The following is a 27,954-nucleotide window of genomic DNA, read 5'->3' as shown; positions in this document are numbered from 1 at the left end:
ATCAACACAGTGGATCCAATGAGTCTAACCTAGTAAAGATTAACCATTAGAATTTAAGCCAAAGGTTCCAATCTAACTACAAATTCTACTAAAATTAGTGGAATTAAAAGGCAGACAACTGCAGTCATACCACTTTAAATATGACTTCTTCGTGATTAAATGCAATTCAATTGGGACCAACAAACGTTAAAAAACAGCCCTACAGTAGCAATTCACTCTTGCAATAATAAGTTGTCAAAACTGTTCTCTTTTTTCCCTGTCATAAGCAGAAACCTATATAGTACAAGGGTTTCAAAAAATTTACTTCTATGTAACCAAACTGGAATATTTTCCACTCTTCTAATCCAACGGAATAAGGGTGAAATTAAGAGATAAATATGTAAATGTAAAAAGGAAGCAGAGCGGATATCTAAGACGTTCCTGTTCTTATTCCAAAATACTTCATGCCTTTATGCCAACTTCAATAGCCCATTTTATCTACCACACTGACCATAAACTTGATTACTCTGATACATGGCAGTGAAGCCAGGTGATAAATATAAAAGGGTTCCTGCAACCTGTATAGAAAAAGGAATACCAACAGGTATACTTGTTGTAGCAGTACCTGGTGAAAATCCTGATTTATTGTAACTATTGCACATGGGAAAGGGCCCTGTCCTCTGTTTGGTCTGGCTAACGTAAAAAAGCATCTTCCTTTTCCATAACTTTAAATTTGAAAGTGTTACCTTAACTTGCATGATGACATCTGTTTCAAGAAAATACAGTGGGATCTCAATATCCACAGGGGAGCCGTTCTGGACACAGACACCCCATCATGGATACCAAAATCCAAGGATGCTCAAACCCACGTTGTCCTTAATCACAGTGCATGCACGTGGCTGCACTATCACTGGAGACAACATGGGCTTGCCGTCCACAGATACAAAGGTGCCACTGTATACAATGCATATTTGTCTTCTAGAAACCCAGACTAGTTATTGCCTGCTGTAGAGACAGCAAGATCCTGTTTTAAAGCAAATTACGTCTCAAAACATGGATCTACTATTTTATCTGAAAAGGGTTTACCTTTAAAAGGTTGGGCAGTTCTTGGATGGCCTGCAGAGTGTTTTCAGGGCCAAGCAACTTTTCAAGACAGATGAAAAGCATCTTTATGGGTGGTGAATGTGTTCTCCCCTGGGTTGAGACAACCTGCCTCCCAGCAGCAGAGAACATGGGCAAGTTGGATCACAGAAGTTCTATGGGCACAAGTTACCAGTCCTCCTGCAGAACAGCATCTCCTACAGTCTATTCCTAACCCTTGTTATCAGAACAGACTCAACAGTTCTTTTCATTCCAGAGAATGAATGCAGCAGGAGAGCCAATAAGCCACATTCCTTGCTACAGTTAAGTAGCACAAAGTATTTTTCAGTCCTACCGATACCCATTGCATTAATGCCAATTAGCCTACTTTACAGAGTAATCTTCTAGTCCCGCTTTCTTTTTTTAGGTCAGTTCTACTCAAAGTAGTGGTCCCTGGACTGGCGTTGGTTAGATAGCCAATGACAGCTGCCTCCTTGAGAGTTTCCAGGAAACAAAGAGGTAAATGCAGGCAATAGGCACATCTATGGTGCCAGTCCCTGGCATACTGGGAGGGAAATCTGCCAATCCCTCACATCAGACAACCTGGGAAACATTGCTTTAGGTCATCCATTCCTTCTGCTACATTAATTCAAAGACAAGTAACAGTACTACAGAAAGTACAATTTGCTAACAAAAGATTGTGACATTTATGACAAAGCACTATATTGCATTATTAAAAACTGATATCTATATTGCATTCTAATTTGACAGAAAGAAAAAAAGAGGGGAGAAGAAAAAAAAGAATGCATTAAGCCAGCAAGCCCACCACAACCAGCTATTTAGCACATCAGCCAGTGTGTAAATGTGCAAATAAGGACAACAGGTAACAATAAATGTGGCGTGAAATGCTGGTGGCTAGAATAAGTAAGCATGCAGATTCTGTGTAGGGAGGAAAGAAGTGAACAGGAAACCTTTAGAAAGGTGCCTTGAATGTTTCCATGTTGCAGGGTCTGCAGTTAAAAAGAAAACAGCATCACAAGTTTAGTTTTTCTTCGGCACAGCTTGACTTGCTTTCTCTCCAGATCATTTTGCATTACCTTTTTTCTCCTGTTAACAGTCCTGAAGCAATCACCACATGCAAAAAGAAGTATGTGCTGATCAAGAAATCATTAATGCAGTTAGATTTCATTTATACACCAGTCAGAAATGAAGAGACATATCAATAGAAATGTATGTAATCAGCATAGAATACAGAGATATCTGATTCTGGATTTGTTTGTTGTTTATTTGTTATCATGCAAAAAAAATTAAAACCTGAAAAGTACAATTAAGAGCTTGCACTCCAAAACAGCTGGATTGATCCAGCCTTCTCCATCCTGGTATCCTATAGATGTGTTCAACTATAAATCCCATTCTCCTAATGAATTTTGTATTTTATATTTTCAAACATGAGGAATCAACCACTGTCTCATTACCCTAGAAACTCTTGAAATATTCTTAGGTGAGCCTGAAATCAATCTAGCACTTGATAGAGCCTAGTTTGAATATCTGCTGCCTCCTCCCTTATTTCTTTGTAAAACCTTTGCCTACTAGGTTGGTTCTAAGCTCAGTAATGACACTTTACTAATTTGCAATATAGGAAGCTACGTTATACTGTTTCAGACCATGGATCATCAGGCTCTGATATTGTCTGTTTTACAAATGAACAACTTGGACAAGACCAGGGGCCAAGTTTCACCCCAAACGAAAGCCTTGTCTAGGCACATAGGTCTTGGAAAACTGCCTCCTCAATACAAAATAAAAACCCACCACAAAAACCAGAAGTAACAGGACATCTGGTTCTGAATTTGATTGCAAACTCTCCTCAAGTCCTCAAGCACTCCAACACATAAAAAATAACCATTTCCAGAGATTTCCATAAATGAACAAGACCTTGGCACTCCCTAAAATGTTGTAGCAAGCATCAAGGGGGAAAAGACCATGAGCCCTTCAACAAGACAGCTTCTATAAGGGTAAAAATCATGGCAAGAGTTACATGTGGTCTTTGGGCAACCCTTTGCCCACCCTTGGTCCACACTGTCTGGTAGTGGCTCTCTAGATTTTCAGCAGGATTCTCTCCTAGCCCTAAATGGAATGATAGGTACTAAACCTAGGCCTTTCCCCATACAAACCACGAGATAGTCTTTCCTTATTTTTCCCTGGGGCGTCAGCCTCTCTGAGGAGGCACTCAAAAAAGAAATGTGTGCTGGCAAAAGCCTTTGGAAGTCTGTTAGTAACAGTCCCTGTGTAATGGTTCCAATACCGCCACCACCACCCCTTTGCTTTTAGGTCCTTAGCTTCCAGGCAGATGTTTACAGAACCTGAAGTGGATTTTCTATCAAGCAGGCTCTTTGCATCATTGTTTCCTTCTCTTACTTCATTGTATGTTAAGGATCTTTGTTCACTTGGAAAATGCAAACAGTGTGTGTGTCAGTAACTAAATTCAAAGAGGTGAAGTGTAAATAAGAAACATAGGCCCTGCGGTCAAATATATGACTCCCTTGCAGCTGTCAGCAGCTATTAATATAGGTATATGAATTCTATAGTTCCCAAAGGATGATTGAATCCAGTGACAGGCTGTATAATTAGAGCATCTGCCTAGTTAGAACTGTTTCTAAGTGACTTTCAAGTCACAGCCTTCTAGCTTGGGTATTTTCCAAGATGATGAGTTTCTTGAGGAGAAGAACGCAAGCAACTAATTTATAACATTGATCAACCTACCCGTAGAACCATCTAAAGTACTACCTGATGAAGCACCTCTCCCTACATATACCTGACTGAGGTTTGCAAGAGGGACCCTCCTCTGTGGCCCACCAGTGTGGACAATATAGTGTGGGAGAAGTCTTCCTAGGTTGCCGCACCCCAGTTGTGCAATGCTTTCCCCTTGGTTTCTTTTGAACACCAAGCAAAACATAGCTTTTGATTAAAGTTTTGAGGGCTGAAATTACTTTAAATCTACAGTAACATGACTGTTGACTATTGTAGCCTGTTAAACATTGTTGTCATATTTATTACACTTCTATTCCATTTAAGTTATTTTATTGTTTTGATCTGGAATTGTTTTACATTGTTCATTGTTCTACATGTACATTGCTCTGGAATCCCAAAATAATGGACAAGATATAAATATTTCAATAAATAAATAACAACAGCAGTGCCATCATGACTGGAAATGGCTTTCCGTGATTTCACAGTGATGTCAGGATTGAATCAACAACCTTCTATATGAAAAAGGGGAAGCAAAATGCAATACAGTCTAATGGTGTATTTAAGTAGGGGGCAAATACCACAAGAAAATAAAAATCCCACGGAGAATGTGGGGAAATAGGTGTGTGGCATCCATGAAAACCGCAAGTCTTTGAATATGGAAGGGTGTCAGCAAATTACAACAGACAAGATGCTGTTACAAAAAGAAGCACTAATTGTATTTCCAGTGGGTTTTTAAAAAATATATTATTTTACTTAAAAACACCTTAGAAGATACAGTGTCTCCTTTGAGAAGGCTTAAAGCAGGGGTAGGCAATCTTTTTGAGCTGGGGGCCGGGTTGCTGTCCCTCAGACAACTGGGGGTCCGAAGCCAAAAAATAAATAATTACATAATTTAAAAAATAAATAAATATATAAATAAAGCAGGACAAATGTAGGACAAAATTTTCAAATGGAAGACACTTTTTTTTATAAAAAATGGAGGACACGTGAAAAAAATTGCTGCTTTTTTAAAAAATGTTAATATAAATGCATGTTTCTGAAGCTTCTATAGACAATTGCCCCCCAAAGGCCCTGGCGGCAATCGGCGGTAGGACCAGGCTGGGGCCGGTCCCAAGGCCTCGCTGGGCCGCATCCAGCCCGCGGGCCGCAGGTTGCCTACCCCTGGCTTAAAGCCTACTTTAAACAGATAAGGCAGGTATAGTAGAAAGTTCAAAATAATGCTGTGGTTATAGCAAGGACAAAAGTCTTGCTTCCTTTTTAACTTGTACTGAACAGCAAAGCTGTGTCCTAAGACACATAAAGTCAAGAGATGCTTAGAAAGTATGCAAACCCATGCTAAAATACTTGAGTAAGGCTTGGGATATAAAAGAAACTCTGTTATGAGTGCAAATAGAAAAGATTTGGTCAAAGATGGATTAGTTCAAACGAAAGGGTATTAGATAATGGACACACAAACAATATCCTAAATAAACAACAAGACATGCGGTTAATGATTCAAAAATAGTCTTTTTTATACTTATGTGGAAAATTCATTAGATATAGATGTGAACTCGGGAAATATTGAAGCATAAAGAATATGTAACGGTTATTTTTATAATGTTTTTTCTTATGTACTTTTTTTAAAAATTCAATAAAGATTAGGGGGGGGGGGGTATGCAAAATACAACAGATTACAGTTTATTTTAGCCAGCCATTGCAAATAATTGTCTCTTACTCTATAATCACTCCACAGACTGAAGAGTAGAGGAAATCCATACACACAAGGATAAAATCCGCTGCTATCAGAACAAACAGACAACTCCCCAAATCCCACATGTTATTAAGGGCAGCTCTAGCAGGGTATGTTTAATAATGTAACTGTATCTGACTGTCAACAGATGTTATTCATAATCCATTACTCGGCAAATAGACTGATATTTCTTCTAGACTTTCAAGTAGTTTTACAAAAGGATAAACAATTACAGAAATTACTCTGGATAAATCACTGCAAAATAGCTCCTTCAAGTGGTGGCATTTATGATATTTTACAAGGATGGAAAGGTTGCTATGTAGGAACTAGATTAAATCCACATGTGTAAAGGCATAGCAAATTCCAGATCATAGTGTTTTTGATTCCTGTGTATGTGCATGAAAGCTGGATAGTAAAGAAAACTGACAGGAAGAAAATCAACTCATTTAAAAGATGGTGGAGGAGAGTTCTATGGATACTGTGGACCACTAAAAAGACAAATTAATGAGTCTTAAAGTAAATGAATCCTCAACTCTCATTAGAAGATGACTAAATTGAGAGTGTTGTATTTTGGGCATGTCATGAAATGACATCATTCACTTGAAAAGATGTCAATGCTTAGTAAAGTGAAAGGTAGAAAAATTGGGAAACTGCACTATAGGTGGATTGAGAGGTTGATATTTACCATGAAGATTGATTCTCGGATGGCAGGAGGCACAATCCACTCATTCATGGGTTAGATTAGGCATTCTCAGCTGGAACACAAGGGATCAGTCATGAGTGGATTGCTTCTCCATGCCATACAGACAATGATTCAATCAAAAAAGCCACAGCCATGAGTTTGTAAGACCTGAGCAGGGCAGTTGACCACCAGGGATCTTGGCAGTCTCGCATTCCTAGGATCTCCATAGGTCAAAGTTAACTTGATGGCACATAACAATAACAAATAAAAGGGTATAAACCCATCTTTCGTTCTTTAAAGAATTTAAAGTTCAAATTACACCACTCAAGATGCTTAAATCAAGATTCAGTAAGTGGAAAAAGCAATTAAGCAGTCACACAACACACATATGACCAGGTTGTTTTGGGTTGCTTTATTAAAAAACTATAATTAGAAAAGATTCATGCATTCTTCCTCCACTATCACCCAATTAGAACTATATATTTTCCCTACGGGCGGGGGGGGAGTGTTCACATGATTAAAACCAAAAACAATTTAATATGCAGAGGGAACCACCAAAGCACAAAGCTTCAGTCTAGTGAAGAGAAAGGGTCATTCATTCAAGAACATACCAGAAAAAAAGAACTTCAGTTACACCTTAAGAAACTGGCCATCAAAGATTTTTAATAGCAGGATAAGGAACATGTGGCCCTCCAAATACTTATGGACTGCAAGTCCTATTATCCCTCACTACTGACTATGGTAACAAAGATGGTGGGAGTTATATCATCTCAGACACCATTCATCAGCCTCCTCCCTTTAGCTGGGGACCTTGCAAACTCCTATACAGTGGTACCCCGGGTTACGAAAATAATTCGTTCCGCCGCCGCTTTCGTAACCCGAAAGGCTTTCGCAAGCCGAAAAGCCATAGGCGCTAATGGGGAAAAGCCGCGATTTGGTGCGAAATAGTGCCGAAAAGCACCAAAAGTTTTTTCGTAACCCGAAAAAACTTTCGTAACGCGGAACAGTTTTTTTAAATACATTTTTTTCGTAACCCGGAAATTTCGTATCCCGGCGCATTCGTATCCCGGGGTACCACTGTACCTTCCTTATTCAAAACAGTAAAATACTGAACAAGCTCCGACTAATTCTTAATCAGTTACTTCTTAATCTTCCACTTCACTGAGCACTGAATCATGAACTATTAATATAAGCAATTAACCTAACAAAGAAGTCAGCCAGTCCACTCTCATAATAATTTTCCCATGTAAAAGCAGGGTGTTTTCCCTCCATTAAAACGGGTGGAAGAATTACTATGGTGACAATAGATGGGTGTGAATATAATGATTCTCAGTTTATGTGAATGATCTATACTGGGATTCTAGTGGCCAAATTTAAAGTGAGAGGCACTCTATAACTCTGCTATAACAAATACTGAGGATCAGAAAGTTTCATAATGTATCACAGATCACCCAGAAATTCAGTAGATCCTGATCCTTGTGCCTGCCCCTGTACTAGGCTGCTCGTAATATCCCAACTGCCACTATATCCCCCTCACTCACAACATAATACTGCTGTACTTTACAGGAGCAGGAACATGTGCTCCTCCAAATGTTATCTGGCTGTAACTCACTTCCCGCAACCACAGCCAGTGTGGTGCATATCAGATGAAATCTGATGGGCTACACGTTGCCCATGTCTGCCTTACAGGGTTATTGTCAGGTGAATAGAGATATGATACCATTAAAATGCTAAAAATAGTCGTAAAACCAGTGTGGTATAGTGGTTTGAGTGTTGGACTAGAATCCCAGGAGACTAAGGTCTGAATCCCCATTCAGCCATGGAAGCCCACTGGGAAACTGAGGGCAAGTCACACTCTCTCAGCCTCCAAGTAAAACAATGGCAAACCTCCTTGCAATAAATGTTGCCTAGAAAATCATATGAGAGGGTCCCCATAAATCAGAGTTGACCTGAACACGCAGAATGCTACCAACAATAAATAGTTGTGATCTACACCTTCAAAACATGAGAAGAATGAGAGGTGACAAGAGACCTTCCCTCCGGCTCAGGAAGAAGTGTACGACATTAATTAATTAATTAGATATATCCATGGAGCTGATGACATGGGCTTGTTTTCTAGTTCTTCGGGGGATAGGGACTGAACCAGCAGATTCAAATCAAAATAAAGGAGATTCAAATTAAACATTGGGAATAACTTACTGAAAATATGAGCTATTCAACAGGCTCTTTCTTGCTTTTAAATAGATGTTGGATGGCCACCTTTCAGGGATGCTTTAGCTATGGAGCCCTGCAGTGGCAGAGAGTTTAACTAAATGTCCCTTGTGATCTCTTCCAACTCTATGCATCTGATACAAAATGAAGTAATGAAAAGGAACATCCTACAAGCCTCAGTCAATGACAATGCACACAATGCTGCCCCATAACTGATGAATAGGGCACTTGAACCAAGGTTCCTGCTACTCACATGAAGGTTCAAGAGGTAGGCCTTTCATGCAAATTGATTGTACAAACAGTGTTAATCTATATCAGCCATGATTTGCCACTAAGACAGACAGAAGGTGGGGAGAGGGATATCAAAAAGTCCTAAGGCACAGCAGTTTCAAATGTTTTCTTCACTTGGACACAATTCCACCAGTACGGAATGGTCCTGTTTAATGTGTGAGAACAAAATCAACCATTTCCTTTTAATTCTGTTATGGGCAGCCCTTACCGTTCTCATCTCCAGCTGTTTTCCGACGATCCTCTGCTGAGACGTGCACCAGCTGTAGGATGAGGGGTCTCCGGGTGACAATTCCTGTGCCTCTGGGGAGGAGGTCCCTCCCAACCAGGCTTTCCAGTACAGAACTTTTGCCACTACTCTGAAATAAATAAAGGCCAAATATTAACTTTAATGATCTAATATTCTTGAACAAAATTACAAAATTTGATCATCCACAAATCTCTGGCAGATGTCAATTCAGAAGGTCCCCCAGTATTTTCTTGTCTGGAGGACTAAATGAAATAAATAAAAAGAACCTACTTTTCAAGAACAGGCAGATTTGTCTATTGAAATATGTCTAGATAGCCCTATCTGCTTTGGCTATTCTGCTTTCATCCTACTTCATTTCATTCCAATCACATTCTTGGCACATGGTTTCCGGGGGGGGGGGGGGAATCTTCTCACAGACATGCTGGCTTTCAGTGTTCACAGAAAGCTGTCAATTGTGAGTGATGGCAAAGATGAGAGCCTCCATACTCCTCTTAGATTCACCGAAATCTCCTTGGACAAAAGCCTTATAAATTCCCTACACTTAACTTTTAAAAACAGATGAAAATCTCACAATTTAAGGGAGCTTTCAATCTCTACAATTTTGATCACTTCTGTTCTTACTGCTTTCTGGTTGTTTTTGTTTTTATTGTTAATGTCTTTACTTTGCATCCAAAAGACTGATAATCCTCTCTATACACTCAGCTATGGTGGACTATGTTCAACTGTGAAATCTGCCTATGTACTTTCTTCCTTGACTTTCTTCAATAATCGTTCCAAGGCCTTGCTATTTTCTGCTAGTAGCATGGTGTCATCTGCATATTTTAAATTTGTTGATGTTCTTTAACTTGTTGATATTGGCACATTTAGTCTGGCTCCTTAGCAAAAGCCTATCTGACATGGGTGACCCCACTAGAAGCACTGCTACCATCAGCACAGCCTCTTGCCTCACAGGAGAACACAATTCCACCAGTACGGAACAGTCCTGTTTAATCAAAAGTCTGCATCTGGAGATCAGTAACTGTCCTTGTTATAGAATGAAGGCAACCAAAGCCTATTTCTCTTCCCAACAGAGAGAAATAGTAGACACCTTTCTCTTATTCATGTCACATACTCCTTGAAGTAGCACATCTGTGCCCAATCTGTTAAAAGAGGCTAACTGAAGGAAGACAAATTTGCTTCTACTGTGTCATGTCAAGATCCACTCAACTGGATCTACAAGCTATAGAGAATTTACAGTATGAACAGCTAATTAGTGTCAGTTTCACTTTGCAGCTCTTCCCTGAGACAAAGCCCAGAACAGGGAAGATATTATCTTGAAAAGAAAAGAAAAGAAAAAGGAACTCCAGCTTTTCACTGGGCCTGCTACACTGACATCATTCCTTTTACAAATAATAATCAGTAAAGGCTTTTCATTCTGACAGACTGAGAAGTAGCTCTTGTTTTAACACAAGATGAACTGCTCATATTGCCTGTGTATTCATATATTTTTTTACTTTATTTGGATATTATAACATTTTATTATGATTTTGAGGACCTTTGTGGCCAAAAGAACAGTCTGGAAATATTATGACACCATGACATTAATTAGATTATCCAGATTACCGAAAACAGGAGCTGGGTGCAGAAGGAAAGCGGAAGGAAAGGACTTATTAACTGTGCCATTACAATTCTAGTTTTAAGTTACTAGATATTGACTGAATAGCATCAGAAGAGATTTCTGTAACATAGTGATGGGCAAAGTGCAAACCTCCAGATATTAGGACTACAATTAACATTCTTCATCACTAGCTATGCTGGCTAGAGCTAATGAGAGATGCAATCCAACAATATCAGGAAACCCATTTAGGTCATCTTTGCTGTAAAAGAAAGGCTGACCCCCCCCCCCAAAAAAAAACAACAACAACAACCTTATAGCATCTCCATTGACAGAAAAGTAATTCTAACTGGTCCTACCTTTAACGTGATTATGTTCAATATAGGCAGATTTACATTTCCACAACAAGATTCCAACTAGAGACTACGATCTGACACCAAGATGAATTATACTATAGACCAGGCCAGGAAGCAATATCTTTTCTTTGTGTAATGAAACAATAAAAGGATACAGAAAAACCCACTGACAAATTCAAAATGCCAGGAAGGGCATGAGTCCAGCACGCACATGGTGGCTCTCATCTCTTGAAGGATCCTATCCACATCCTCAGGTTGCACAAATTGAAACATATCCATCAACACTGGACAAGAATACATACGCCCACCAGACCAATATCAACTACAGCATCTTAATCAGAGGAGATCTGAGCAAAGTGCTGTGCAAACTCTTCACAATGGACTGCTGAGTGATTTATATACTGTTATTGAGGGACACAATGTAAAAGGTCTCTGTCCATTCAAAACAGCTCTACTGAACACTATGTGGTTGCAATGGTGGCAGTGAAGGGGGATTTCTTCACTGCCACAGCACAGGCTTTCCAATGAGCTCTAGCCTGCATTTGGTCAGACTCACTCTGAGTCTTCTGCCATCATTGCTCTAGTCACTGGATGGAGATAGTTAAGTTCAAACACATGGTGTTTGTGGTTGAAGGATGACCATGTCCAGTGGTGGAATTAGATGAATAAAGTCTCATGCAGGAATCGTGATGAAATGTAGGGAAATCCCCATTGATATCACAACAGTGAAACAGGAGGAGGTCCTCACATTTGGTGGCAGTAGTGAACAGGTGAGTGACCCTCACACCTACATTACCTGACTTTATAAAAAACATTTTTTAATAATCATCCAACTTTTTCCACCCAATCTTCTATAAAATCTTAAGTTAAAGCTCTTGGATATGTTCTGATTTTCTAGCTTTATTCCTTTAATATCATGACACACATATACAAGTCTTGGAAAATGCTTCTATGACTATAGATATCTGAAGGAAATTTTTTAAATGTTTAATACCACAAGTGGCTGTGATGTGGCAGAGGTCACACAATGTACACTAAACAAGCCTGCAGTCATTTTAAAAATGTATTTGGCAAATGTGTGTAGGATTAAAAATGCCCCACCTAAGTAAAGTTAAACCTTAGAGGCCTACAAATCTTTCTTCTAATTAACCTTTAGAAGATTAAAATCAACAATTAGAGCTATAGTTATTACTATCTACGTACACAGAAACTGTGAGTATGCATTTCTAGGAAACAGAAAGCAAGTCAATCAGAGGGGAAAAATCCATTCCTTAAGTCTTATATTAACCCAGTCACTTATATAAATACGTATACACATAAAATAAAGTTTACTTTTCAGTACATCTCATTTTTCACCAAATAAGGAAATCTATTTTAGCCCCATATTAATAACCCACTTGTATTCACTGACTATATTTCAAATCACATGGATTTTCTGCCAGATAGCACCATATGACCTTACCCAAATCATCATACCATATTTCAGAATTATTATTATTATTATTAACCTTTATTTATGAAGCGCTGTAGATTTACACAGCGCTGTACATACAGTCTTTTTAATTAGACGGTTCCCTGCCCTCAGGCTTACAATCTAAAAAGACATGACACAAAAGGAGAAGGGAGTGGTGGAGGGAAAGGGGATGAGGTCCAGCAGTTACTCTCTACCTCCGAGGCCTGGACCAAGGCAGATGGAGTGGAGGGAGGGCTTGGCTTCATAATGGATGGTTAATCTTCTTCCAGGGAAAATACATCTGTTCAAATTACATATGTTCAATTGCTGCCACACTATTAAGAAGTATTTTAATTTTCAGTTATTGGTGAGTATCACAAAATCAGTGTTCTTCTTGGTATCAAGCAATGGACATTTATTTTTTACTTTCATAATCAGAATGGAGGTTGTTTTGGATTGTGACTGTTCTTTTAACAAGTAATTTTGTCATTAATCTACCCTGGAAAATAGGGTCCTGGGCATGCATTAGAAAGCTTTATTCACAAGATCTTGGAACCGTATCTAAATTGTGCCAGGTTTCTATGTATGCAGCAGTAACATAGTAGCATGGTACATGTCTGGACCACAGCACATGACTAAGAGGTAGCGTTTTGGGAGGGGGGGGTTATAATTTGTCCAGGATCTTTAAGCATCCGATGGGTTAAGAATCTAAACAGGACATTTCTTAATAAGAAAGACGGCTTCTTTCCATCAGCACTATTTTTAAGTCTTACTCACCATTACTGTTACATAAACTGTAGATAACTTGGTAACTATGATTATGATATTGCTATTTAATTCCCTAATTTGTATCCCATCCCTTCCTCTGCATATGCCAAATTTTATTTTTCCTTCCCGTGATATCACATCTTCCTACATAGCCTCTCTATCATCATTATCATCTCTTTTTCAATTCTTTTCAAGGTCCCCTCTGACCCAATTCCCTCAGAGGAAAGGAATGTTCTTTTACCTTCCAGTCTTTCCAGCTACCTTTACTCACTTCGGCCTTCTCCCTTGCTCACATGCATACACAAAGACATTCCACCTCCCAATGCTAGGTTGTTCTTGTAAGACAGAAAAGGTAGGTATCACCTTGGCCAGATGGCACTTGAAACACTCCAGGTGCCTCTTCTTTTATTCTATTGTTGTCCATCTGTCCATTACAACATTTTTATATCACCTTTCAAAGTGAAGTCTCCTCAATGTGATATACAAACTACAATTTTAAAACAATTAACTTCTCACTTCTCTTATTTTCATTCATCTTTCCTTTCCTTCATATTCAAACAGCCACTCTGTTCCCTCACTGGCCATTACCTCTTTTCCTTTGCTGTATTTTTGCAAGTTGCAGCTTTACTCTCTGACCAATTCATTTTCCCATGCAATCCTATGCACTGTGTATCTAGAGAGGTATGGGTGCAATCCAGTCAAACAACTGAAGCATCTCTGTGGGGCAAGGGATCAAGCATGGAGGGGCTGGGTAACTACAGCAGTGATGCCCACCAGAAAGAAAGCTCCCTAAGATATCCCCAGCCCACAACGGAAGAAGCACTACCATAGTTTGCACAAGGGGTCTGTACAAAAGGTGTATTCAAGTCAAAGGTGTGTGAGACTTATTAACTGGATTGGAATTTTGGAAGAATTGTATGGACTTCCCACTTTCTTAGCAAGCTTTTCATTTCATGTATTGACCTCCAAATGATGATATCTCTTCAATGCATGGATACTCATTAGATTGTGTTCCTCACAGGGCACATGAAAAAGGCAAAAGAAAAGTACAGAAGTACATGAATCACTAAACAACCAAGAACAACATCAAGCAACATTACAGAAAGATTACCCTGTTTCAAAAGAGATTAGGGGGCAGTGCCTTTCTCACTGACTATTTGAAGTGGCACTCTGGCTAACCAAAGACAGCACAGAACAGCAACATGCTACTCACTGTAGGTGGGGTAAGCTTGATTTGCTATACTGCACACCATCTTCAAAAGCCCCATTAGATTATTGTCTAACAACATAGCAGACAGGTAGGTTTCCTCAACTACAGATGGCTCCATGGTGGCCAAATATTAGATCACCTCAGCTCCTTCATATTCTTAACAGCTTGCAAAACACATATCTGGTGAACCAAATTCTTATAGTTGACTAGGCTTGGTTCCTGTCCCTCATCTTCTCTGTTACTTCCCTGGTATAAGAATACTTTGGGTTTGGGGAATTAAAATCAAGGCCTTGATGCAACACGATCCAACAAAGTCCAAGGGTACCATGTTAGCAGCTGACGTATCACCTACAGATGCTGGAAATGGTTTGCCCACACTTGAGGAAAACCAAATCTTCCCTTCTTGTATGAAGAGCCAACATTCAGCAGTCTCTTAAAAGTAACCACAATGAAGAAACCTACAGGATGATTCATTCACTTTCCTGCACATACACCAGAAAGAGGACTAGATATCTCAACTATTAAGTAGAATTCTCCTGATCTTAAAAGGGAATTCTAACATTAATTTTGCATCAGAATAAGACACATCTGGAAAAGCAAGGCAGGGACATCTGTGTAATACTGCTCCAGTTCTACATGGGAAACACTTTCTAACTAGGACTACATTGGGTCTACAGAGAATAAAAATTAGGTCACTGAAGTTCAACAAAGCATATTTTCAAAGAAAAGTAGTATCAGTGAAGCATGAAGCAAGTAGAAGCATGGGGGAGGAATGCACATCAGCGGAAAAGGAACATATGCATTGCAAAATGAAGCTGCATACAAGGAGAATGTGGTGATTCACACTCTTAAGTGCACACCAACAAACAAATCGTGTTCCAAAAAAAATAAAAAGGAAAGAATTAAGGCCAGGAAAGCCATAAGAAAGAATAATTTAAAAGGCAAAGGAAAGCAAAAGAACTGCTGTTAAGGACTTGAAAAGAATGGGCAGTATCTATTGATGACTCCTACTAGAAGATATCTTCAGATTTCATTCACCCAGTCTCTGCCTTCCAGAATGATGAAGGTCTTTGCTATTGAACATAGAAACAGAAGTGTTCTTCAAAACTAAAAATTTGCAATTTTTATTTTTGCTAGACTCCAACTCTCATCAATTCCAGACAATGGTCAAGGATGATGGAAAATGGAGACCAACATCTTCTGTACGACCACAAGTTGCCCACTCTTATCTAAACTATTCATATGTAGACAAAACTTATATTATTTGATTATTGTGTCCCATGAAGCAGTTGGGTAATATACCAGTATATAAGCACTACTTTTCAAAGTATATTTATATTTGCCCTTGGCTTGTAAATAAGCCAATTCAGAAAAGTAGACAAACTCTTAAAACCCTTACTGCTACACAGATCTTAATAATCTCTGATAAAATGACAGCAGCCCTGGCCATACTGGCTGGAGGATTCTGGAAGTGAACCTCCCAAAATAACTGCCCTAAGTGCCAAGCAAAACATAAAACATACACACACACACACACACACACACACACACACACACACAATGCATATGGTATAGGGTCAGCATGCCAGACTAGGTCTGAAAGCGATCTGAATTCACATAATGACACTGGACCAATCACTCCTTCTCATCCCAACCTTCTTCCCAGGGTTGTTATAAAAGGAGGGAAGAGACAAAAACCACATGCATTACCCCGAGTTCCATGGAGGAAAATCTGGACATGGAAGCTGCAATTTGAAGTCACATGGAAGAATCGTGAACCCACTACAGGCATCCAAATACACACCTATTTACAAACCTGATTTTCTTCCTTCTGACCATCTTATTTTAGAACAGAAAAAGCTTCCAGTGTACAGAAATTTCACATTTCAAATAATTTACAGAGGTCTGCTTCCCTTGATAGATTTCCAGGGTGCCAAAAGAACTCTAACAGATATAAATGTTACGATAGATACTTGACTTTGTCGAGAAAGTTATGCTCAAAAATTGTATCTAAAATCGTGGGCTGACTTATATATGAATCATAGAATCATAGAGTTGGAAGAGACCGCAAGGGCCATCCAGTCCAACCCCCTGCCATGCAGGAAATCCAGATCAAAGCATCCCCGACAGATGGCCATCCAGCCTCCGTTTGAAGACCTCCAAGGAGGGAGACTCCACTACACTCCTAGGAAGTGTGTTCCACTGTCGAACAGCCCTTACTGTCAAGAAATTCCTCCTAATGTTGAGGTGGAATCTCTTTTCCTGCAGCTTGCATCCATTGCTCCAGGTCCTAGTCTCTGGAGCAGCAGAAAACAAGCTTGTTCCCTCCTCAACATGACATCCCTTCAAGTATTTAAATAGGGCTATCATATCACCTCTTAACCTTCTCTTCTCCAGGCTAAACACCCCCAGCTCCCTAAGTCGTTCCTCATAGGGCTTGGTTTCCAGACCCTTCACCATTTTAGTTGCCCTCCTTTGGACACGCTCCAGTTTCTCAATGTCCTTTTTGAACTGTGGTGCCCAGAACTGGACACAATATTCCAGGTGGGGCCTGACCAGAGCAGAATACAGTGGCACTATTACTTCCCTTGATCTAGACACTATACTTCTATTGATGCAGCCTAAAATCGCATTGGCCTTGTTAGCTGCCGCATCGCACTGTTGACTCATGAGTCAAAACAGCAATGCAGCTCTGAAAGATCCTGCTCCCAATGCCTCACTGCCCCTGCCTTGGCAGTGATTTCTGAAAGAGCTGCCGAGGCAGAAGTGCACATGTGTGTATGTGTGCATGTGATTTGATTCACTTCTCAGTGTGATAGCAAGTCCTACTCTTCCATCCTTCCTTCTCCCTATGGATCATCTTTGCCCAGCAAGCACCACATTTCCCCCCAGTTCCTTCTTTCCCAGTCCAATGTTAAAACCATTTCCTCCACTAAGTTCTACCCTCGACTTATCCATGGGTCATATCAAAATCCATGATTTTGACCCTAAAACCTTCCCTTGACTTATACATGAGGTCAACTTGTACACAAGTATATACGGTAATTTTATGCACCCAAAATAAATACCAGAGATAGAAAAGTCTACATGAAATTATGAGTGTACATTTTATCTTTCCTCTGTATAACTGGAGCATAGCCAACTTAAATTAAATTACAAGGAGGAGCAACAAACAGAGGACACGTTTTAACAATCTCTTATTCCATAATGGGATGATCTCCAAAATCAGTCTAATGACAGCAGGTATAGAGTGTGGATTTAAAAGAATGCCACATTCCCTCTGCCTTTCATACCACCTGACAGACATGGAAGATAATATTCAACTTGTTCTGGGTGAAGTTACATTCCTAAACAACCAGGTTCATAGCATGAAGGCTGCTGATTGAACCACAATTATCAATGCCCATGTGGGCATGGAGAATACCAGCTGTAACCCCACCTGGATAGAGGCAGATTGGTTACAATAATTTACTGGGTTGTTTTTTTTTAATATGAAGGCTAGATTACTGCAATGTATTGTACATGGGACTCAATTTGAAGACTGCAGTCCAAAACACATCAGTTGAATTAATAAGTGAAACTGCCTGTAGAGAACATATTGTTCTGATTTTAACAGCCACAAAGTTTGCTGGTTTGTTTCAAAACACAAATTGAAGTGTGTATGCTTGCCTTTAAAGTCCTAAATGGCTAGGGACTCAAATATCTAATGACTGTCTTTCCCTATATTTATTTGCTAAATCCAATCTTAGTTTGAACAACAGTAGACCCACGGAAATGAATGATACTTGTAAATAACTGCTTACCTAAGTCCTGCAGATTTTAGCAGTCCTACTCTACTTGGACAAAGGGGCTGTCTGCATGGGCCCAAAGGACCATGTTCCCCTCGGCCTCACGTTGTCTTTTTTGGATGGTGCAGGCCAAAACTCTGGGACCAGGATCAGGTTAGATCCTGGCAGATCAGACATGGATCCAGGCCAAACCAAGGGTCACACAGCTGGTCTCGGATCTGGTGTTGGAGTCCCCTAGGCTTCTTGTCCTGGGGGACCTCAACATCCCTTTCGAGGCCAGTGATGTTCCAACAGGTGCGGCTCGGGAGTTCATGTCTACCATGACAGCCATGGGCCTGTCTCAATTGGTCTCAGGGCCAACGCATTGCGCTGGTAATACTCTCGATGTGGTCTTTAGTTCGGACATGGAGGCTCCGTGGGTAGAGATCTCTAAAATCTCTCCCCTGTCATGGACGGATCATTTCCTGGTTGAGGCTCGAATCAAGGCTTCTACCTTAAGTCCCCCTGGGGGTGGCGGACCTATTAGGATGGTCCACCCTCGAAGGCTGATGGAACCCAAAAGGTTCCAAGAAGTCCTAGAGGGGTATACGACTGGTACTGACGGCGATTCTGTTGATGCCCTGACCAACATCTGGGATAATAATCTCTCCAGGGCTATACACAGTATCGCTCCCAAGTGTCCTTTCCGGCCTGCTTCCAACAAACAACCCTGGTATACGGAAGATCTCAGGGAAAGGAAGCGGGCTGCGCAACGACTAGAGCGTAAATGGCGAAGACATCAGCGCTTATCTGACAGGACACTCCTTCGCTCTCATTTGAAAGCTTATGGAGTGGCAATAAGTGCAGCAAAGAACTCGTTCTATGCTGCACGTATTGCGTCCGCAGAGTCGCGTCCAGCAGAGCTGTTCAGGGTTGTGAGAGAGCTAACTCAGCTCCCTCCCTCCCTGAGCCCTATTTTGGTACCATCCAAAGCCTGCTGTGACGATTTTAACAACTTCTTTGCGGATAAAATCTCTCGGATAAGGGCTGATCTCGACGCCAGCATTCATGCAGATCCTGTAGGTGAGGTCTCCGAAGCGTCCGTGGCCCCTGTTGTACTGGATCACTTTGAGTCTGTTAGTACTGATGAAGTGGACAGGATTCTTCGAAGCGTTAAGAAGACGACATGCTCTCTTGATCCCTGCACCTCATGGTTGGCAGCCCAGGGGGGAAATGCGGTGTCTACTTTGTTATACCGCATTGTTAACACATCTCTAGGTGAGGGCCAGTTTCCATCGAAACTGAAAGTAGCAGTGGTTAAACCCCTGCTCAAAAAGCCCTCCCTAGACCCCCTGATTCATAATAACTATCGGCCCATCTCGCTGCTACCTTTTCTGGGGAAGGTGATCGAGAGAGCAGTCACTTTCCAGCTTCAATCGATCCTGGATGACACCGATTTTCTAGACCCATTTCAAACCGGCTTCCGGGCGGGCTATGGAGTTGAGACTGCCATGGTCGCCTTAGTTGATGACCTCCGTCTGAGCATGGACAGGGGAAGCGTGTCCCTGTTGGTGCTCCTGGACATCTCAGCAGCTTTCGATACCATTGACCATGGTATCCTTCTGGAACGCCTGGGGGAGTTGGGTATCGGGGGCACTGCTTTGCAGTGGTTCCGGTCCTACCTCTCGGGTAGATTCCAGATGGTGGAGCTGGGAGACTGTCGCTCCGATAAGAGGGCCCTTACATCTGGTGTCCCTCAAGGAGCGATTTTGTCTCCTATGCTATTTAACATCTACATGAAACCGCTGGGTGAGATCATCCGGAGACACGGGGCACGGTGTTATCAGTACGCTGATGACACCCAAATAGTCTTCTCTGTGTCTCTGACTGATGCAGTAACTAAGGCTGGCATCTCTCCTCTAGATGCCTGTCTGGCGTCGGTAATGGGCTGGATGAGGGAAAACAAACTCCGTGTGAATCCAGGGAAAACGGAGGTACTGGTGATAGGTTCCCCTGCTCCGGGTAGTGAGATTTGTCATCCGGTCCTGAATGGGGTCACGCTCACCTTGAAGGACTCGGTGCGCAGTCTGGGAGTGCTCCTTGATTCGTCGCTCCAGCTAACATCTCAGGTAGATGCGACGGTCAGGAGTGCTTATCAGCTTCGGCTGATACGCCAGCTGCGTCCCTACCTGGGCCAGGGGGACCTTGAAACTGTTGTACATGCTTTGGTAACCTCTCGATTGGACTTCTGCAATGCGCTCTACATGGGGCAACCCTTGTACCACACTCGGAAGCTACAATTGGTTCAAAACATGGCAGCCAGATTGGTCGCTGGCAGATCCAGGGCAGACCATATAACACCTATCTTAAAAGATCTTCACTGGCTGCCTATTCGCTTCCGAGCCCAATACAAGGTGTTGGTGTTGACCTATAAAGCCCTAAATGGCTTGGGTCCAGGGTACTTGGAGGACCGCCTCTCCCCATATAGTCCGCCTCGCACACTCAGAACATCTGGGGCCAACCTACTGGAGGTCCCTAAGTCTCGTTTTGTAACGACCTCACAGAGGGCCTTTACTATCTTTGCCCCCACTTTGTGGAACAAGCTCCCTGTACAGCTTCGTTCCTCTGCATCGTTACTTTCTTTTAAAAAAGATTTAAAAACACACTTATTTCGGCTCGCATTCCCACTTCAGTAATCCTGTTATCTTTTGCCCCAACTACCTTAAAGTTGTTGTCTTATCTTTGCCCTGATATTTTGATTGTTTGCTTCCCGTCCCTACTCCTCTGATGATGTTTTAATTTTTATATGTAATATTTTAACTTGTATTTTATTGTCTTCTTACCTGTAAGCCGCCTTGATCACATTGTGGAAAGGCGGGGTAGAAATAAAGATTATTATTATTATTATTATTATTATTATTATTAAAAAGGCCTCAACACTGGTCAAACTGACCTCCATTTGCTACAGAATTCTATGGAAACTCCAAAGCAAACCCAGTTGGATCAGGCAACCCTGCATGTCCCTTATCTCCATCCAATAATACTACTAGTGTGTAGTTCCCCCCCCCCCCCCCGGTACATCTGACATGGAATTAGGGCAACTGGCTGCATGGGTGCAGCCAGGTGTCCTGTTTCCGCATCAGATGCTACGACAGGCTGGTTTTCTCACTAGTAGCATCCACATACCAGTGTAAGGGGCACGCAGAGGTACTGGATCTATGGAACAGGGCTGCTATGTAAGCACCTAAGCCACCCATACCTGAACCAGCCTGAGGACCAATTCAGGTTAGTGTCCAGGGTAGCAAAGCATAGAGCAAGTCCATGCTTTCCTGTTCCATCTGCTCAGCTCCTAGGACTGGATTTAGTCCACTGCCTCCACAGGACCTCCTTAGAACGCCTCTCTCTGCACTTTCACAGGTCAAGAAGTACTGTACCTTCATAATGGTGCAAGTTGCCTATCAAATACCTTCCCCATTGAGGTGCAAAACTAGATTTGCTCTGCTAAGTACCACAACTAGCTGAAAAATCCACGTTTGGAGATATAGTATTTTCCAATTTCTTCTGCCAACTTTGTTTGTTATCCTACTAATCTAATTGTATGTATTTGTTTTACTGTGTACTAGTTTTCATAGTTGGCTACCATTAAGATGATACTAAAATCTGTTAAATTAATCTCCACAACAATGTTCCAATCTGTACCTAGAAATACTACACAGAAGATACTATACACGATAAAGTCAGGAAAATGTAATATCAAAGCAAGGTTTCAAAGTCCCAGTCACATCATTGTGACTCCTGTTAAATTTGATTGGTGAATTTCTTAGGTACTGCAGGTTAGTCTTGCTGTTTTCTTTTACAGTCTTACACAGTGCACTAAACCAATTAACATTAACCTAAGTGTAAGGTTTACTGAACACACTGGGCTTTTCTCACTAAAAATGCACCTGATTGAACAATAGGAAATCCCCTGTTGATAAAAGAATGGAGAACCATTAACTACAGAGATCTCAATGAAACAGTGTCAGTTTAAGAAATGTTAAGACTACATGCGGAGTTATTCTTTACCTCCACAATTATTCTGCAAGCAGAGTAAATTTGGGACAGCAGTTTAGCCTGCTGAGCAGTTATTTTAAGCCCAAAATGTCTATAGTATTTGAAAAATACCACAATCCAGCACACAAAAATAGATTAAACATATGCACAGAACTGAGAAGAGAAAGTGAAGAGACTTTACTGTAAGATAAATTGGAGCATAAAGAATAACTGCTTATTACAGTCTAGGTTATTGAGAATCTATGGACACCCTTCCCAGATTACATGAGCAAACATAATTTTCAAAGTAAGAGGACAGAAACTGAGGGGAGTAAAACAAGACTTTGTTGTTGCTGTTGTTATTGTGTGCCTGCAAATCATTCTTAACTTATGGCAACCATAGGGCGAGCCTCTCATGGTTTGTTTTTGTTTGTTTTTTTGGTCAAGATATGTTCGGAAGGGGTTGTCATTGCCCTCCTCTGAGCCTCAGAAAATGTGACATGCCCAAAGTCAACCAATGGGTTTCCATGGCTGAGTGGGAATTCAAACCCAGTTCTCTAGAGATCTGGTCCAATTTTTAAACCACTTGGCTCACTTTGCCAAGGCAACATCTACTTAAATTTGAGAAGCCAGAGAAATGGTTATAATATGATTTTCAATTAGCATGGGGGCAGGCACAGCAGTACATAAGCTTTGTTGCCTCTCTCATAACTTGCAAAGAACATAAAAATAAACAAATAGCAGAAATATACAGAATAACAAACCACAGAGAAATTTGTTCAGTGTACACACAAGTTACAGAATTCCCAGATTAAATTGTATGTACAATTCTTTAAAGTAGGAAATATAGACAGACCTGATAATAGGTTTGCTAAGGAGATCTCTAGATACTATAAACTATCACATTTATCATTTTAGCCACACCTTTGAATATTCTGACTTTCCCATTTACTAATTCTGCACAACAATTAATACTCTTATCTTCTAGACACTTGATCCCTTGGGTGAGCCACAGCTATTCCTGTTTTGGGGTTTTCATCCCTGAATTATTGATCACACTTTATAACCACACCCTTTCTCTGAAGATCTACAAGTGGTTTACGTATTGCTTATTATCCAGCCAGGCAGCTGACAAGACAAAGCCCTGCTTTACTTCAGAAGCAGACGTGTATTGTATGCCTCAATATTATTTCTCATATGCTTCAATCTTCTGCCCTGTTCTCACCTCTTTTTTTAACCTCCAAACTCTCACTTGTGTCTGTATATACACAGCTCAGCAGAACTTGGGACCGAGGAATTGACGTCCAGTCTTAAGTACGAATCGACTGGTTAGCATCGCAGTCTTTGAGCATCTGTTCCCTAGTTTGTAAAAAGGAAGCATGACTGTCTGACTTTACAGAGTTGATGTGAGGACAAAATTTCACGTATGTTCCTAAGGGACTATTGTACACACAATCCAAATGTAGCAGGATTCTCAACCGCTATATTCTTTCTTTACATCTACAATAATGACATATTTTCCTATCAGCTTTAAGGACATCAGAATGGCCTTTTCAGCTCAGGCCAAGATCAGTCCCGCATCCCACCTCCTAGAGCAGCCCTCCAGATGTCTCTGAGGAACTTCCTAACCAGCCACTTATCACCACTGTGTCAGAGAAGCACTGTGTGTCTGTGTGTGCATTTTAAGTCTAAATAATTTGACTGATCCCAGAGAAACAGTTAAGTCTGTTACAGGAAATACTAATAAAGAAGACTCTTGTTGCAATCTTAAAGAGCAGATTTATTGTGACATCACAAAAGCTTCTGCAGCAAGAAAAGGACAGCCAGTGCCTTCAAGTTGTCACATAGGGCTACTTTCCTTTTCTTTACCATCTGCCATTTAAGGAACAAGATACTTAATAAGGACAGAATCTGGAAGTCATACCCTCCCAGCTTCAGTCCTCCAAGCCAGAAGTTACCTCCTTCAACTGAAGAGGGAAGCCACACAGGGATGGCAATGTGCTCTGCATGGTAATAACTGCCCAAATAACAGCAGCAGGGAATAATACCTTCTTTGACAGACAGCTTGAGCCTCCCTTATCTGGAAATTCAAAATGCTCCAAAATTGTCTGCATGAGTGGATGAGATTATGATACCTTTGGCTTTCTGATGGATCAATGTATACGAACTTTGCTTCTTGCCCAAAATTATTAAAATCAATATATAAAAAGGTTACCTGTGAGTACGCCACTTTATTGCTAAGAAGACAAGCCCTCCTCCCGACCACCATCTTGAGGGGGAGAGAAGCAGGCCAGCAACAACAGGCCTCTGCCTGCTAAGAAGACAAGCCCTCTATGAAGTAAAGCCCTCCTCCTGACCACCATCTTGCTTGTCTTATTGCATGTTGTTTTTATGATGTGTTAATTTTTATTGATTCTGTGAACCGCTTTGATCACCTCGGAAAAGCGGTATAAAAATAAAACATATTATTATTATTATTATTATTATTATTATTGTACTTTTTATGTTTGTGTGTGTTATGAGAAACTTGAATAAAAATTATTTTGAAATGAAAAAAAAATATTTAAAGTACTGTGTATAAAATTACTTTCCGGCTAAAAGAATTTTGTGTAGACTTGGAGGTCCCACTTCCAAGATATCTTATTGTGTAGAATCAAATATCCCAAAATCCAATACAAACCCAAACACACATCTGGTTCCAAGCATTTTCGATAATGGAAACTCAACCTGGAACAATTCTTTTTAACCATCTGGACTTGAGACCCCACAGAACTCCCTTTGCAAAGGAATTAACTGCACACTCCCACCCCAGAGTGCCCCTTTTAACCCTGTCCCCTCCCCTGGAGCATCTCTTCCCACTGCGACCCTATCACACCACAAGCCCAGCCCACCCACAAAATCCAAAACACTCCACATGAGTAGCTGAGATTTGTTTCATGCCCAACATTACTAAAAAAATTTCAAATCAGTATGTCAAGATGTTACATGTGCGTACATTTTAGGGTTGTGTGTGTGTGTATATGTCTGATGAACCCTCCTAAAAATAACTTTGAAATAAAAAAATATTAAAATTACTGTGTATAAGATGACCTTGAAAGCTATGTAGCGTTCAAAGACACAGCTGTGTCAGTTTGGAAAATCAGTATGTAAAGGAGTTATATGTAACCCCTTGGAAACAATGGCGCGTTACAGACGGGCCAATGAGACGCCATTGTTACGCGTGAGGGGCGGTGCTTACTGATGCGTCTTGCCCCTCGCGCGTAACAAGTACATCAAAATGGCGGCACCACATACAGATGGGCGCCGCCATTTTGACGTCACAGAAGTGCAGCGTCCGGATGTCACACGCCGGAAGTGGTGCCGCGAGTGTGCGCCTCGCGGCGCCTCTTCCGGGGCACAGGAAGAAGTGCCATTTTGGCGCTTCTTTCTTGCTGTGCCCAGGAACAGCGTGGTTTGGCTGCTGCGGTTCCCGGACGCAGCAACCGGCAGTGGCGCAAAACCGCCCGTTTTGGGCGATCTGTAACGCACCAAAGTGAAAGACAAGGTTTGTGAATAAGGTGAAGATGAAACATAAAGGAATTTCCAGTTTAGACTTGGGAGTCCCCTCTCCAAAATATCTCATTATGTAGATACAAATGTTTCCAATAAGAAAGAAAGAGAAACCCAGAACACATCTGGTACCAAGTGTTTTGTATAAGGGATTCTTGTAGCACCTTTGAGACTAACTGAAAGATGGACTGTGTGTATAAGAAGGGGTAAGTGAAACATGGGCCCCATACAGACTGCCAGAATAAAGCTGCTTCGGGTCACTTTGGAGGTATGCTGTTTAAATGATGCATGCATCCGGAAGCTGCGCCAAAGCTGCGCTCCTGTTCTTAGGACTGGATTGTGGGTTTGGTGCGGCTTCCAGACTCTTAGGACACATGCATCATTTAAACAGCATGTCTCCAAAGTGACCCAAAGCAGCTTTATTTTGGCCTGTCTGTATGGGGCCATAAAGGAATATCCTGTTTAGACTTAGAGGGGGGGGTCTCCTCTCCAAGAAATCTCATTATGTAGATGCAAATATCCCAAAATTCAAAGAAATAACACCCCAAATATGTCTGGTGCCAGGCATTTAATTGAAGGGAGATTAAACCTGGAACACTTCAACCTATCTTTCATTTTCAAACATTTCAGTTTCCAACGTTTCAACCTGTCTTTGAGTCAGTCTCCAAAGGGAAGGGGCTTCAGCATCCCTTGGCCTATCGGTTTTCCAGATGGACAGGGCTAGGTTTTATATAGCCTGGAGGTCACTTTATACACAATAATTTTGTGTACAAGATGGAGACCCCACAGAACACCCCCAACCCCCTTGATATAGATATGAAATTAAATGTCTATAACTGTCTTGAGGAAGGTGGAATATAAATAAACAAAATAATAATAATAATAATAATAAACCCACCCTGGAGTGGGTTGCAAAAGAAACGGTGAAATTAAATGTGGGTTTGCTAATGAAAAAGGGGGAAATTATGAAATTCAATGTATAAACTCCCCCCCCCCCCTGGATTCAATAGGAACAATGACATGAAATGTCTAATAAGGGATGTACTAAAGCCAATGGCAGTACTTGCCCATAGGGAATGAATGGGGAATATTTGCCCATAAGGAATCATTGGAGAATACTTATCCATAGAGAACAACTGGAGAATACTTGCCACTTGAGAAATCATCCTTGTCCATAGGATACCACTGGAGAATAATTTCCCATAGGAAGCCATTGGAGAATACTTGCCCATAGAGAGACCATACTTGACCATAGGAAACAATGGGGAATATTTGCCTATATGGAATCATTGGGGAATACTTTTCCATAAAGAAACCATACTTGCCCACAGAGAATCATTGGGGAATACTTGCCCATAGGAAACCACTGGAGAATACTTGTCCATAGGGAAACCACACTTGCCCATTGAACACCATTGGAGAATACTTGCCTATAGGGAATCCTTGGCAATGGTTTCCAAATGGTTCTCTATGGGAAAGCGCTGCCATTGCTTTCATTCAAGGCCCCTCTCCTCCAGCCAGGCCTCCCCGGGTCAATAACCCTTGACTATTTAATCCCTTGTCCTTTTAGCAACGGTTCTGTGTGTTACTGAGGGCGGGGGCTTATGATGGCCCCGGGGCCCCGTTCGGAGGCTGCCCTTCCTTCTCCTTCCTACCTGGGTCCCGACCACCACGATCTGAGGCAGCTGGATGATATCCGCCCCGACCGTGTTGAAGACGTCCTGCAGCTTGTTGATGACCGGGATCAGCGCCTCCATGGCGGCGCCCTGAAGCCGAGGGCAATGAATGGAGGAAGAAGGACGCTCCCTCAGGCGCCTGCCGCCTCCTCCTCCGCCGCCGCCGCCTCTAGCCCCGCTCGCTCCCGGCATGCACTGCGCACGACCGCCGCCATTTCAGGAGGCGATGCCGCAAAGCCTGGCGGGAAATGTAGTGCCTTCAAAGCCCTCCCCCGACAAGCCGCTAGAGGGAAAGACGCTTCGACAAGCCGCCTTCCTCTGAGCCGCCGTCCCGGCATGCTTTGCGCGCACTCTTCTCCTCCCGCTCATCCACGTTTGAGGGGGGTCGGTGCCGCAGAGCATGTCGGGAACTGTAGTTCCTGGAAGGCCCTAGAGCTCCCCCTACAGGACGTTGGTGGAAAACAGGGGGAAAGAAAAGGCTGTTCCAAGGCTGCATCTGCACTGCGGAAAAGAAGGCGGTTTGACACCGCTTTGACTCTCATGGCGACCAGGTGTCCTCCTTTTCAAGGAGATAGCCTGCGT

The 27,954-nt window shown here is 41.6% G+C and overlaps 1 protein-coding gene across 4 annotated transcripts in view; it reads right to left on the bottom strand.

The window, feature by feature from the left end:
- DNM1L (dynamin 1L) overlaps positions 1-27,516 on the bottom strand; it is a 52,688-nt gene extending 25,172 nt beyond the window's left edge. For 2 of the 4 annotated variants that reach the window (XM_089527856.1, XM_089527858.1), the window contains exons 1-3: positions 27,352-27,516; positions 8,929-9,076; positions 2,031-2,069 (exon numbers count right to left, since the gene is read on the bottom strand). In XM_089527856.1, the coding sequence (XP_089383982.1) occupies positions 2,031-2,069; positions 8,929-9,076; positions 27,352-27,453 (289 nt within the window). In that variant the 5' untranslated portion in view covers positions 27,454-27,516. The remainder of the gene's footprint in view (positions 1-2,030; positions 2,070-8,928; positions 9,077-27,351) is intronic. The other 2 variants (XM_089527857.1, XM_089527859.1) reach the window with 1 other exon arrangement.
- Between the last annotated feature and the right edge of the window lie 438 nt (positions 27,517-27,954).

The sequence above is a fragment of the Sceloporus occidentalis genome, unplaced genomic scaffold (assembly GCF_023333645.1).
Source record: "Sceloporus occidentalis isolate IW3139 unplaced genomic scaffold, rSceOcc1.0.p SCAF_5, whole genome shotgun sequence".
NCBI lineage: Eukaryota > Metazoa > Chordata > Lepidosauria > Squamata > Phrynosomatidae > Sceloporus > Sceloporus occidentalis.
The sequence above is the reverse complement of the archived record's forward strand: the minus strand, read 5'-3'. Positions and strand labels throughout refer to the sequence as shown.